This window comes from Pygocentrus nattereri, chromosome 16, assembly GCF_015220715.1.
Source record: "Pygocentrus nattereri isolate fPygNat1 chromosome 16, fPygNat1.pri, whole genome shotgun sequence".
NCBI lineage: Eukaryota > Metazoa > Chordata > Actinopteri > Characiformes > Serrasalmidae > Pygocentrus > Pygocentrus nattereri.
This window is the reverse complement of record NC_051226.1, coordinates 30,246,330-30,261,998: the sequence shown is the minus strand read 5'-3', so window position 1 is coordinate 30,261,998 and position 15,669 is coordinate 30,246,330. Positions and strand designations below refer to the sequence as shown.

General features: G+C 39.3%; 1 protein-coding gene across 1 annotated transcript in view; it reads right to left on the bottom strand.

Moving 5' to 3' along the window:
- Nucleotides 1-9,275, bottom strand: part of fstl4 (follistatin-like 4) — a 251,958-nt gene extending 242,683 nt beyond the window's left edge. Inside the window, exons 1-2 of the mRNA XM_017705294.2 lie at nucleotides 9,082-9,275; nucleotides 222-360 (exon numbers count right to left, since the gene is read on the bottom strand). Coding sequence (XP_017560783.1) covers nucleotides 222-350 — 129 coding nt within the window. The 5' untranslated portion in view covers nucleotides 351-360; nucleotides 9,082-9,275. The remainder of the gene's footprint in view (nucleotides 1-221; nucleotides 361-9,081) is intronic.
- Nucleotides 9,276-15,669: the final 6,394 nt, after the last annotated feature.

Genomic DNA, 15,669 nt, shown 5'->3' with positions numbered 1-15,669 from the left:
GATGTACTGCATTACACCAGACAGAGGCATCAACAGTGATATTAGGATATATCGGGCACAATCACCACCATGTTCCTCTATACATGTGTTGGAGTAATAAAGTGCTTTTTTTAAATCATTGAAAATAAAACTGCTCATTTTTCATTGACAGCTGAATTGCAAAAAGGCAGAAAAATAAGCAAACTAAGATACGGAAACAAAGACAGGAAGAGAGCATTTACCACTTCCCGAAGTCCCTCCGGGGCCTCCTCCGCGCTGTTCACTGTTTCAACGCTGCCTCGTCCTTCGTAGGCCTGCCAGAAAGAGGCTCCGAGCAGGATGGGGAGTGCCCAAATGCCCAGCCCGCCCATCAGTGTCAGCCTGTCATGGGGAGAAAACAAACGGCACAAAGCGTCACACAGCCATGCAGGCAGGCCCCTGCCACTCAGAGCCACAGGCAAATGCAGCTCAGACAGACAAGCGCTGTCAAAACTTATCACCACTCAACTAATTAATCTGGGCACAAGGCACTTCAACAACATTATAGAGACGGCTCTCCTCCGGCGATAATTGCTATTGCAGCTGTCCCGCATGAAACAACAAGTCGCAACTGACGAGAACGATGAAAAGGCATGAATGTGAGTTTTTTGTCAGATATTCTTTAAAGTTGGAAGGTAGGTAAAAAAACAAAAACATCAAAGAGGATAGTGATGCTGTTCAAGATAAAAAACGAAAGGTGATAAAGGACTAATAGAACTCTTACTTTGACCACTGAAGACTAATTCCTCAGATTTCACCTCGTAAATGACTCAAACTAATTTTAACAGATGTCTTCCATCTGTAGAAAATAGAGAACATCAGTGAAAAGTCACTGACATAATTGGCAGAAATTTACGCCTGCAATCGCTAGCTTCCCCATGTTTGGTACTGAAGCCCCTAGCACCCCTAGAAATTCTTTTGATTTAGTATTTATTTGCTGTGAAAGACAAAGTTGCGCAGATTTTGTGTCATTCTACTATGACAGCATACTACTTATGCTGACAAATTTGACCACTATGTTGTTTTTACCTTTATTTAGATTATTTTGACCGTATTTTTACCATACAATCTCTACCACATCAACACAGTAGGCAAACACCTTTTCATAATGTCGTTAATAGCAAATTTTTTTACTATTTTTAGTAGCTAGCTAATTTTGAATGCTTGTAGTTCCCAGGATTTTCAAACATAAAATGATGCACATAGTATTATAAGCTATTAGTCTATATTTTAAATCTATAATTCAAACAAATGGTAATGGTTCAAAATAAAAGTTCTTCATTGAGACAGCCAGTGTGTGAAATACTCCTTGGTATTTGGGGTGGTCCCATGTTAGCTGGCTACTCTGGCGGCGCTGGTGAACTGTTAACTTGCTTGCCTTAGCGCCAATGGTGCTAGCTTCAATAGCACCAAAATGTTTGGTTCAATAATTCTTCTTGTGGAAATTCTTTTTTCTAGTTTGGTAATGCACTCTTTCACAGACTCATGGAGATCTAAAACATCTCTTTTGTCTTCAGTTTGGGAAATGAGCAACAATCTCTTGTGAAATCAGGCAAGTTTTCAAATGTGCAAACATGCTATGACATACTTTAACGTTTTTCAGAGGTATTTCCAGAGGTGGAACATTAAAGCCAGGTGACTGGGACCCCCAGAATTTTGCTTTTGAGGCATTCAGGGATGTGGAAGGAATAATTAGGCATTTCCAGCACAACCAACAATAAGTTAAGGTCACTATGCAAATTTAGTGTCAGCTTTCTATCTAATGCTAAAGATAGAAAGCCCATAAAATCATTCATTCTGAGTGGTTTGATGTAAAATGCACAATTCTACAGAAACTGACCAAGTCAGAATTATTCACAGTGGTATTGGTGATAGGAACCAGACATTCCAAGCATTTAATGCCTCTGAAAGCTACGTCACAAAAAGTTACATGAGATGCTTGTAAACGCACTGCATGGTGACTTTAACATTGTTTTAGAATAATTTGAGATGACGTTTTGACATAACATATTTTTCAAGTTCATTCATGGTAGTGAGATACATGCAGGGTACTTTAAGACAAAATAGTCCCCAAATAAAACGTACTTTTTCTAGATTTACCACTACTTTATTATTATCAACATTTCATAGAAATACTAGAAAACATATAAAAACATAGACAACGTGAGTTCACTAGTCATTTTGGATGGTAAATAAAGTGGCTTGCGTTGTTGACATCTGGTTCCTATTAACAACACTGTAAAATGTCTGAGTTGGTAAGCTTCTCTACAAAGCACCATATCACACCATTGACTCTGAATGACTTTGATAATATCTCTCGGCTGAAATTATGTTCAAAAATTGGTGGAAAGATTGAGGGAGATATTACCTTGTCATGGCAAATGTGATTAGGCTTTAGGTTCCAAAGTTTATTTTTTATTTTACATTTTAACTGAATACTTGTTTGATTTGAAAAAATGTGATGTCCATAATGATTAACTGATAAGATTCACAGGCCTTACCCGCACCAAAACACCTACATGCACATATTTTAGGAACACTACCATGACACTGCGATCATTTCAACTGCTACAAATTGTGATCTGCTACTGTGCAAATATTGTAATTACATGTCTGCTCATACGAACAAGAAGCAGGGATGCTGGCTGACAGACGTGCAACCTGTCTCCATCAGCTTCTGCTACTGACACAAAATCAATAGTGATTTGATTAGAACGGAAACCTACTGGACCTTCATCACTGTTTATGTTATTAGTGAGCGCACAGACACACGATCATTGATTTCGCTGCTTCCCTTCACATATGACAGTAATAATGAAAGAACCTGTCCAGCTAGCAACAGCTCAGCTTGCCAATGTGCTTCAAATTCACAGGCAGCAGACCAAGCCTTTTTCGTCAAAATGCACCTGTCGTCACTGCTTCCCTGCATTTCTGCATGGGGTTGGTTGTTTCATAAGCTATGGAGACCAGGGCCCCCAGCCAAGGGAACCAGCCAGACTGGCCAGCAGCCCAAAGCAGGCCCACTAGGGACTCAGCCAGGGCTACCAGCGTGCTTTTATATTCAATCACAAGCCATGTTCTGACAGTCATCTCCTTTCCAATCAAACATCTGAATGAGATGAGTCTGTATTTTAAACCCAGAAAGGAAGAAGCATGTGATGGGAAAAACTTAGCAAGACAACAGCTATAGAAACGGCTTTTAGAAACCAGCGGGACGACTGAATTTAGTCACACTCAATGATTTTTACATAAGCTTCACTGAATGCAAATGAGGAAATTTCCTCTAGATGCCTTGAGAGATGAAACTTTCTCACTTCTGCATGAGACAATAGAGAGAGATGCAAAATATGCTTCTTCGAGTAGCCTCATACAGATGCCAAAGAAATACTTAATGTTCACAAATGAATGTATGGTATGCAGCGCATAAGCATTCTGTGAAACCTTTTTCAGGGTTTAAGAAAGTGCAACTTCAATCACTTTGGAAACAATTTTCTTCCGAGTGCTCTCTTCTGGGATTTTCATTATGAAATACTGATCTGAAGATTGGAGCATTGTAACATCTTCACAACTCATGCCAGCCTCTCCTAGCAAACCAATATCTCCAAATATGAAAATGCCTCAAATAACCTTATGCAGTATACTGTCAGAGTCTTGGGCACCTAAGCAAATAGTTTAATACCATTTATCTTGTCAGTAAGTGTGTTTTGCTTTAAGAACACCAAGTAACATTGGAATAAGAGCAAACATTGATGCATGTTCAAGCCATTGCATGGATTTTGTTACCAGCACATCTGTTTGAACTTAATGCCGCACTGAGTAGTCAAACCAGGTATTGGGTGATTAATACAAGCAATACCAGGCTGCCACAAGGAGAGATGGAAATGGTTGAACAAATGCATCAACATCCACAAAATCACTACTTATTGTATTAATATTGCCTGAATTCATTTGAATATTCATGCTTTATTAAACACCTACAGATAAATAGCTTTTTAATTTGATTTCAGTTACCTAGAGTCTTTGCACAGTACTGTATGTGTGCAACTAACTTTCAAAAGTTTGGAATCAATGTTTTCACTTAACTAATACAAGTCCATGTAAATAAAACAATTGTAACATACTCTCCCCGGGTACCTTTACACGTTACAAATAATTGGTAGGAGTTCAGGAAGCTACAGAATGATGAACAGAGCTGCAGACGATAAAAGAAAAAAAATGACTGGGAAAGCTGAGTAGCATCATGAACTATGTTATGATAAAATTAATATCCAAAACTGTTTGCAAAAGTTTGAAGTTTGAACCAAATGATATGTTTTGCAGATTTTTTAAAGTAAAAACTTAACACCTCTTCCACAGATGTAAACTTAAATTTGCAATATTGTATCACAAAATCATAAAATCTAAAATGTGCCTCATATTTTGCACAGGCCTCATTTTATGTTGTAGTTTTTTTCCCCCCAGTATGTTAAATTCAGCACTTCAGTGTATGTTAAATTCAGTAAAGTCAGTGACTCTCATACATCTCAAGACAGACTCTCTAAGCAAACTAATATCTCTATATTTTTTATATTTATATTTGATTATCTCTTTATTTGTTCATCTGACTTTGTGATTTTTTTTAATAACCTAGTCACTTGGTTTGCTTCATTGGGGAAAGCTAGTAGTTATCCTAAAAAGGCAAATGTAAACATACATAATATATACACACACACACACACAAACAAAAGTTCATGTTTGGTCATTTTCACATCCTCTACAGAACACACTACTGCACATTTGCTTAATTCTGAATGTAATACATTCCCCGGCCAGGTGACCGGGGTCCTCTCTGTGTGGAGTTTGCATGTTCTCCCCGTGTCTGCGTGGGTTTCCTCCGGGTTCTCCGGTTTCCTCCCACAGTCCAAAGACATGCAGGCAGGCCAAATGGACATGTTTAATTGCCCCTAGGTGTGAGTGTGTGTGTGACTGTCTGTGTCTGTCTGTCTGCCCTGCGATGGACTGGCGACCTGTCCAGGGTGTGTCCTGCCTTCCGCACGATGACTGCTGGGATAGGCTCCAGCATCCCCCCGCGACCCTGACGGAGAAGCGGCTTAGAAAATGGATGGATGGATGGATGAATGTAATACACTGGGGGGGGGGGCAAAATGAGGATTTGGTAAAATATACATATAAACTAATTACAGCTCTATAACATGGCTGGATTTTTTATATTGTTTTTATTGTTTCCGATGCCCGTGCCCATTGACTTTCTCATTCACGTTTACTGCCAATATGGCTGTAACTGATACGGAGAGGCTGAAGGAATAAAGCCGCCTGTCAGCCACGTACACATTCACATTTCCCCTAGTCACTATCACTCTATCATTCTGTCTCCAGGTTACAGCCAAACCAAGCAGGAATTTATATGACAAAATGGCATACAAACCTTTGCCATATTGGAGCAAATCTGCAGTGAATTTATGCGGCCTAGGCATTGCAGAGATAAGCTTGTGAACTGCAGCTCTGTTGTTAATGTTGCGGTTCAGACCCGTTCAAAGTGACATTGAAAGAAGCTAAAGGAGTGAAGAACTCGCCGGAACAAATCCAAGCGAGTGCTCGATCAGGCGTCAATGTTTTTCCGGTTTCTTGAGATCGAGCTTTAATATCACTCATGTTTTAATGTGCACATAGGAGCTAAGATGAACTGATTCCTTTTTTATAAATATAATGCGTACATAAATGGAAAACTCCCACTTTCCCAGAGGAAAGGGGCATATTTGGCCCTTGTAGAAAAATGAAATGAAAAGTCAAGTTAGGCTGGATGGAGAGTCAATGCGACAATCATGTTCCCCAACAAATGGTCCTAAAGATATACCCTTGGGGGTACCACCCCAGTAACAGCAGTTGTTTTGGAAGTAGAGGTCTAGCACCCTCTTAGATGTCAGGCTGTGTAACTGATTATGCTCCAGCATGACGTTTAAGATCATTAAACACAGGAGCGCTTTCTGTTTATAGAACAAACCACAAAAGAAGTGGTCAGGCTGCTTTTAGTGAATACGCTCCCAAACCGTTGAACTCCTTCCCACAAGATGTACGGCAAGTGTCTTCGGTTGGTAATTTTGAAAAGAAGCTTCAGACATTTATTTTTACTTCAGCTGCTCTTTAGTTTTATTCTTATTAGTATCCTTTGACATTTTATTACCATTTATTTTTCCATTTCATTATTTCATTAATATTTTTTTTTCTTTTTAGAATGGTTACCCCTTCCTTTTCCTTAATACTTTTATTTTCTCAAACATCTTTCTCTTTTATGCTCCTTGCCTTCTTGCTTTAAAGCACTCTGAGCTGCATTTTCCTTCATGCTTTAAAGCACTTTGTGCTGCATTTTAATATACCAAAGAGGCTGTATAAATAAGGTTATTATTATTGTTCTTATTAGTATTATTATTATTTGCTCTTTAATGACTTTTATGACTTCCAACTGACATTTTACATTTTTAAATAAAAAAAAAAAACAGGTGCCTATTTAAATAACATCAAATAAAGTGCTACATTGAAAGCAAGAGGTAACTGGCTATTTAGCATAATGAGTAATGCACAATTATGCTGCAACATTTTGAGATAGGTTTAGCAGCAGTACTGAAAGCGTGAGTGCACTTACCTGACTCATGTTATTTACATTGATCAGCCAAAATGAAAATGATAAATGACAAATTGGCTGTTTGGAGCAAGAATTGGCCAAAGACAATCTAATAAGAGCTAATAAGAGCTACTCTTTTGGTGGATGTTTTTTAGAAAGTCACTACCTTTGGGCTGTTTATTAACTAACTACACAGCCATCGCTCTGTCATGTACTGTTGAACATTATACACCTGTTTGGAAAATATACCCTATACGTTTCTCGACAAACTAGACCATACCCTAAATCTGAAGTATGTAACGGGGTTAGCACCAAGCACCAAGCTTCCATTAGTCGGAAATGTCTGAATGAAGACACAAGAGATTATAACATACACAGCAAGGCTCCTGATTCCAGTGTCAGACTCGTTATAGCAATCCATTTTTATGTGTGATAGTAGAAGTGTGGCACACAAACTGCAGTGTAGGCCACTGTTAATTCCATAAAATAACAGCGAGAGCTCCTAGACAGCAGGAGACAGCCTGCAGCGCAGTCAACCTCCAAGACACAAAAGGGATTTCCAGAATGAAGCAGGCTTCTTCCTCTTCGTGTTCCAGCACTTGCGCACGCACTCCACTTTTTTGCCCATCCTGCATATTTGGGAGCACACATCAACAATAGAAATCCATCTATACAGCATACCATTCATTCCCTTTTCCTTCCACATGTCCACAGCACCTGAGTGAAAAGCATCCGACACTCAATTCCCAAGCCACTGAGAAGAGACTATACAACAAGCAGGACAGACCAACGCAACAATCGCTCCTAATGAACAACATCAAACCAAATTGAAATGATGGCAATGTGAATCTGATGACCAAAACAGCTTTGACTGCATGCATCAGTTCTGACAGGAAAGCTAAACAGAGGCTGTCTAAGCGAGTGACAGAACTGCAATCAGTTCTTCCACAAGCAGCCAAGTGAACCTCTGAATGTAATTTGGTCATTTATCCACATTAGCGGTTTCCATTCTCCGTTTCAGCGCCCGCATAATTTGAGGAATACATCTCAGTGATCAAAGCTGAATCGGCCAAGCACGACTCCAATCATGCTGTTTTGCTTTCTGCCAATTTGATTGCACACCTTCCCAGTCCGTTTTCTAAAGAAATGATTGTTGTTGAATTAACTGATACAATGTACGCATGATTTAAACATTAGCATCTGAAACAAAATGTGTACCATGAGACAAAGGGCACAGAGCTCATTTACAGCAGTGTGGAGCTAACAGTACACTGATTCTAAATGCAAGAAACATGGTTCCTCTCAGGAACTACAATTTAAAACTTTGCTCACAGATGATGTAGGCAGATGATCAATCCAACTAGCTGTCCATGCTTTTGTTAAATACTAAAAAGTTGCTTTTTGTCCACGCCACTTGGGTCATCTGCCGGAACAATAACATTCTGAGGCAAAGTGGAGAAAGGTGAGTCATCCAAAATGATATGTGGCCTGTGCTTGTGAAGCTACTATGCAAACAAACGCAAGTGAATACAGTGAACGTGCACCTAGTGACCTCGTTTACGGATACCTTCAGATGTGGGATGGGAAAGTTGGCGAGAGCTGTTCATCTAGAGAGCAACTGTATCGAATATAGCGCACCATTCGTGCGCAAACACTTGCGCTCCTAAGCGGGTTGTAGCCAATGTGGTTTCAACGCACCTTTGCGAGCCGTTGAAGCTTTTCAGCACCACGGACAGCTCCGCTGGCGTGAACGCGCGGTGCGCCAAACTGCGTTGAGGCGTTTATTAAGGGAGTCAATTTCAAGCTATTTATAATAACATACATATTAAAGTTAGAGTCGGCGCATTAAGGCAGACAAGGAGTCTAGAACATTATGATGCACCTTTCAATTACAGAGCAGCATTCTGAGTTGATGATTTCCATGTTTTGGATTGAGGTAGTTGTGGTAAACATCTCTGCCGTCGGTCTCGGCTTCGAGGCTCTCATCCTCAACGTTCTACAATACTCTTGCACCACGACAGCGTTGTTTACTGGCTGGTTAATCACCAAAAACAAGTCATCAGAATGGATGCTGGGCATGTTTGGACAGATGGAGTGATGTGATGCATTTAGCGTGCAGGGGGCTGCACATGACAGCTGCCAAGTGGCTCAACTAAAACTGCTGCTAGTTGTGGAACATCTAGTTCAGGAGCTGGAGAAACGTCGGCTCTTTGCATTTGCAGCGCGGACAGGTTTGGAGAAGTTGCGCGTGTTTGGCACCGTCATCAATCTCTACCACCTGAACGCGGCATAACTGATGCGTCAGGCTGCATTACTGCCCACGGCTACTCCTCTTCGGCACGTCTCCGCGTCTCAGCGCTCGCCCATTCGCCCCGTTAAAGGCCAACAGGCGAGAAGTCATGTGTGCTCATGTAAGATGAAGCGCAAGCAGCCGCGCTACATACCTGTCCTGTTCCACCGCAGACAGAAACGGGGAGTGAAGAAGCAATGACGCCCAGGCGAACGCGGTGAAGGGGCTCCAAACCACAAAAAAACACTCTTACTCTCCGTGACAGTCGGGCTATGAACCGAGGCTGCGAACGCGTCCCCGCTCTTAGCTGGAGCGCTCCATCCTTCAGCTGCGAGTGGAGTGAGTTCAGCTCCGCCAGCTCCAGCCTATTTCAACGGCTCCCTGCTGACGTCACCGGCTCCATATAAACCCGGTCCGTCCGCGCTGAAAGCTGAAAGAGCCCTCTGCACTGGACTGGACCGAGACACGGACAGCTCTTTTTAGGAGCTACCTTCACATGAGCTGGGTGTGACACCACAGTGGCCCAGGCAGAGCTTCACTTCACAGACATCGGTCACAATGTTGTGAGTTTAACTTTACAGTGTAACGCTAAAACGCAAAAATCTGCCACAGCTTGAGCTTGAACTGCCTTTACTGGTATCATATACATTCCCTGAATCAAGTATGATCAAGACGAGCAAATTCACACTTCAGAATGTGCTTGGACGTCCAACACCAGTTTTAAAAGCCTGTTTGTGACCTTTGAGTAGGATCTATCCATCCATCCATCCTTCCTTCTCCATCAGGGAGTAGGATCTAGACAAACGAAAATCTTTTTAGTTCATCAAACTCTCCATTATTTTTTCAAGATGAGTTTTTTTTTCTGATGCTCCCATAAATGTGTTTAGCCTCTTAGTTGATGGTCACTTTGTGAGATCAGACCACCTTCAATAAGTGGTGGTTGAATGAGGGAAAACTGATTGGGGGTGGGGGACGGGGGGACTCAGAGGAACTGGGCTGGAGCTCTGGACAGCTTCTGCCTGTAGCAAGAAGGCCAGACCTGCCTCATAGCTGTATAGTCGGACTGATATAGGACTGAGGAACTGGGAAGAGATGTGGTGGCAGTGGGAACCGTGAACACTGTGACATGAACAGAAGGTGAGGATGTGAATTTATAGGGCATTAGATTGGAAGGCAGGGTTTCATCCTCCCCACAAACCTCAGTTATAACATAACTACATTTATATCCAGGGTTGGGTAGTAACAGTTAACGAGGATAAATAATCAGGCACTTCATACTTAAATGGTTCTTAGCATGGTGAAATAGTTCTTCAGATTGATGGAGAATGTGTACGTCATTTTATAGAGAACCTTTTTGAAAATGGTTGCATATAGCCCTGAAAAGGGTTATTCAACTGTAACAAGCTTGACATTATAACAGTAGAGGAACCTTTTTAGTGCTATATAGATTGATGGAGTATGATGTATATAGAATCGTATACAACACTTGTTCCACCAAGCTGGAGAATCATTTCACCATGCAAAGAATCATGTAAGCATTAAATGGGCCTGTAAACAGAAGCTTTCCATTTTCTAAAGAACTAAAGAGTGTAGAAATATTGTATTATTATTATTGTTATTTTTATTATTATTATTATTATTATTATATAATAAATGAATGAGAGGTTTAGTTAGCACAGGGGTTGGTTGGCACAGTATTGATTTTTGGGTCAGGAGGGGGACATCGCACATACAAAAAACTGCCCCCTTGACCAACATTCATCTGTTTTATCAAGAGCTCTGAAATGTCATCACTTGTTCAGGTGAAGATAACCTTTTTTTCCATGTCAAAAAATGCTATGCTGTCCAGGTGAAGGTCTGTTGCCACACACATTTATTATTTTGTCTTATATGCAGTAGACATTAGGGGTGGGAACTTCTAGGCATCTCACGATTCGATTCCGATTCAGAAGGCTGCGATGCGATTATAAAGCGATTATTGTTTTTTTTTTCTATACAGGATTTTTTTTTTTCACACTGTGTGACATCTTCGAACTTTTAAAGCACAGAATTTTTAATGATCCACAATGAATTTGCTTCTAATATCTTTTATTACTAAATCAAATGGAAGTGATGTGGCAAGTGAACTGGAAGGCTCTCATTCACTGCTCTTGTTTGGAGCACATGAGACACTCATCTGCGATAAAATATGGGGTTACAGTGAAATAAGTTCCTGTTGCAATGGGTCTGCACGCAGCAGATTACAGCTGTCCTACCCATTTTCTTCAGTGATTTCATAACTTTGGTTTTGGTCTCGTTGTAGAGAGTGGGGGTCAGTAAATTATATTCAAGACGGGGCGCTCTCGGTATAACACGAAAGCCCTGGTTCTGAAAGACTGAGTACAGATGCAAATCATTGGCAATAAAATTCATGATAGAGTTTGTAATTTGCAGCAATTACAACGTGATGGAAAACATGTAATATGGTTGATTTTTGTTATAAAGACAAAATGACTCATTAATATTTGGGTTGCCCACCCCTACACTAGCTTTTAAACATAGTGTGCTGCCACAGACTGTCCAGGCGCTGCACCTCTGCACTTTGCAAAGTTCTGTCTTTTGCGTTCTGTAAACATTACATTATCAATTAAAATTTTGAAAATCGATTTTTGACATTTGTGAATCAATTCAGAATTGCCCATGTCTGCATTACGATGCATCTAAGAATATATTTTTCCCCCACCTCTAGTAGACATCCTAAATAGTATACTAAATAATGTAACTAGAATGTTGTTCTATGATAAAAGGTACAAATATGTACTTTTCCCATGGGAAAACTTATTTAAGGTACATCTTTGAGGTTACATTTATGTTGTTTATATGAAAAATGTACCTCCATAGTACCTTTATTTCTAACAGTGCTAATTAGAAACAAGTGGTTCTAAGCTTTGTTATTTAATGACTTTATACTGGCTTGACTTGTTGATTATGAAATTTTAACTAAAACTATGCATCAAACATGCATTTATGCATTAGACATGTTTAATTCATCCATCCATCCATCCATCCATTTTCTAAGCCGCTTCTCCGTCAGGGTCGCGGGGGGATGCTGGAGCCTATCCCAGCAGTCTTCGGGCTGAAGGCAGGATACACCCTGGACAGGTCGCCAGTCCATCGCAGGGCAGAATGTTTAATTCATTAAAAGATAAAAAAAACTTTATAATGAATTGTCATGTTTTATTAGTGTTCTTTGAAATACAGTGAGTCAATGATAAAATAAATGCTAACATTTAATTGATTCAAAAATGTTAACAGGTTGCCAATGAACAGTTGTTGTGCCAACCAACCCCACACTGAAAAGAATGGTTAGTTATTTTATTGTGTTAAAGACAATATGTTACACAACTGCTTTGATTAAGTTTACTTGTTTTAGCATTTATTGTGCTTATATAATAATTGTATCTGTGTGCCATCACTTTTAGTCATTTTAATTCTATGCACCATTTTTTGCAGGGCGTGTTGGGGCTAGTTAGCACAAGTGCATAACTGAATGTAGCTAAAATGTTCAGCTTTCTGAATTGTGCTAACCAACACTGCTCTCCCCTATAAGCTACAGTCAATCACCAATGTTCAAAAATCATATTTAATTAATGTAACATAGGCTGCATCAGCAGGTGGAGAAGTAGGTGGAGAATATTCTCTAAACTAATGAATAACTGGATGATTGGGTGTCTTTTCATTGCCTTTGTAACAGAAGTCAGCTATCATGGTCAACCAGCATGACTGTGTTGGGTCATTAAATCAGCAACCAGACCAGCCCGAGATCAGCATAAGCCAGCTTAAACCAGCATGGAACGTGATTGCACAGTTATAGTCAATCCAAAATCACGCAAATAGTTAAAATCAATCCTTACTGCCATTTTTATAGTGAATGTGAGTCTTATTTGTTGAATAAGAACAAAAGTTGGTGGGGCCAGCTTAGTAACCGTGCACATGCTTTTAACTGTCTGTCAGAGCACCTTTCCCATGTCAGAAACAGTTTTTAGAACAAAGGAAAGAGACTTGACACAGTTACCGACTCTTACAACAGATAGAAGACTGAGTTCGCCATCAAAATTGCATGCGCGGCTGAAATATTCATAAGGAATGTAACATTTATCATGTAAGAGAAAAGAACTTTATTAACGGCGCAGTCGTTTTCGATTTTGACTGCTGCAGGCTGGTAAACGGTGGTAAACTGAATTAAAGCATGCAGGCAATCGGGCCTAACGACTCTGCTGAAAGAGTTTCCGACCCACTGACAGAACTGAGCTGCTACAAAGATTTAAGTTGCCTCCTTTTTGCTTTGAAGGGTTTTAATATGGCACTTTTGCCTGATCACTAGAGGTTTGGAAAGATAACATGGTGTTGTGACAGACCTATAAACTAAGGACTTTGTCAGTTGTGATGCAAAACCTCAAAATGCTGTTTTGATGTACATTTTCCTAGTCACCTGTCCCTAAAAGTGTGTTTGCTACACACTTGTTTGGTTCTTGTTTGCCATTTTTTTAAATCTTGTTGCCTTCTTTTGACATCCATTTTTCTGTCTTATTTGTTTGATGCTTTTCCAAAAGGCATAGGCAAGGTGAGATAATGTGATTTTACTTTTTTGTGTAATATGTAATATAATTATTAGATTATGCAAGAATATAAAAGAAAAGCAAAATGATATTCTCAAATAAATAATGTAAAATGTTGAGACATATTTAGGAGATATATTTTGGAAAAATACAGTTTTTTTTAGAATGTCATACATGTGTATTTGATGATTTTACCAATGGCATGGGCAAAGTGAGGTGATGTGATTACCCCAAAAAAGTATTCACAGCAGTTTTTTTTGTATAATTTTTGGTTTTTAAATTATTCATGAATATACAAGAAAGGGAAAATGCTATTCTTAAATAAATAATGTAAATGTTTGCTTTTGGCATCAGCTGGCATTAGGTCAGTAACGTGATTGGGTATAAAAAAGAGCATCCCGGAGAGGCTGGGTCTTTCAGAGGTGAGGAGGAGTTCACCAGTCTGTGAAAGACTGCACGAGCAAATAGTGCACAAATTCAAAAATAAGATTTCTCAGCATAAAAGAGCAAAGGACTTTTGCTTTTCATCATTTATGGTACATAATACCATTAAAAGATTCTGTGAATCTGGAGAAATCTCTGTATGCAGTAGACAATGCATAAAACTAGTACTTGCTGGCCATGATCCTTGGGCCCTCAGGCAGCACTACATTAAAAACAGACATGATTCTGTAGTGGAAATCACTGCATGGGCAAGTTAAAACTCTTAAACCCAAAGAAGGAACCATATATAAACAGGATCCAGAAATGCTGCCACCTTCTCTGGGGCTGAGCTCATTTAAAATGTATGTGGAAAAGCGTCCTGTGGTCCGACGAATCAACATTCTTTGTTCTTTTTGGAAATCGTCTACCACTCAGCTTGTTATCAGTGCAATGATCAAAAGCCAGTATTCATGATGGTATAGAGGTACATTAGTGAACATGGCATGGGTGATGTGCACTAAAAACATTTGGAGGGTTATGAAATAAAAAATACGACAAATGAGCCCCCAGACTGTTGAGCAGCTGAAATCCTGTATCAAACAAGAATGGAAAACCTTTCACTTTCGAAACTACAGCAGTGTCTCCTCAGTTCCCAAATGCTTACAGAGTGCTCTTAAAAGAAGACATGATAAAACACAGTTGCAAACATACAACTGTCCCAACTTTTTGTAACAGGTTGTTGGCATCAAATTCAAAATGCATATATTTAAAAAAAAACATAAAATTCTTCCGTTTCAACATTTGATATGTTATCTTTGTAGCATTTCCCTTTAAAAATATGGTTTACATGATTTACATATCATTGGATTATATTTTTATTTACCTTTGTCACAGTGTCCCAACCTTTTTTTTGGAAATGGGATTATATTTTAAACAGGAGTGCTTTCTGTCAGAGACAGTGACTCAAGTCACTTGAGTTGCTTTGTTGATTGACTGGAGGCTTAACTCCCCTAAAATGACTTGGGTCTCAATTTAGATTAGCCCTTAAATTACTTGTGACGCAACTCAGATTAGTACTTCAAAGCATCTCGACTAAAACTTAAATTACTCACGTCTCAACTCCTACTTGAGGATTAACACACTGTCATCTTACAAGGCTCGCAACTCAAATCAGACTCCTCCCCTAAATGACTTGAGATTTAAACTTGCTCTTAAATGACTCATAGCTCTATATCACATTGTGTGAGGTGTTGCTAGTAAAATCTTGTCCATACTCTGTCAGACTGTTGAAATTCAGTTATGTCGCATGTCACAATTTCCAAGGACAATTTTTTTGGGGATATTTTACAAAAAAATAGAACATTATATACAATGTGTTATATGTTTGTTTGATAATTGTACCAATGAAATGGGCAAAGCATCATTCATGATAAAAAAAAAAGCATCCAAACTGCTATTTGTGTAATTTGTTATTAAATTATGCAAGAATATAAAAGATAAATGAATGTGAAAGTTTATAGATGTAAAAGTTTGGAGAAACATTTGCAAAAATCAGAGCTACTTAAGAAAACAAAAACCTTGGCAGAACAGTAGTGATGCTTTATCAGTAAAAGCATGTATACAATACCTAAAAAGGAGAGGTTGTAGCTGTTCTTGGCTATTTTTCAAGGCAAACCTGAGATCATTATTTTTTCTGTCCACTATACCATAGCTAGCTCTGT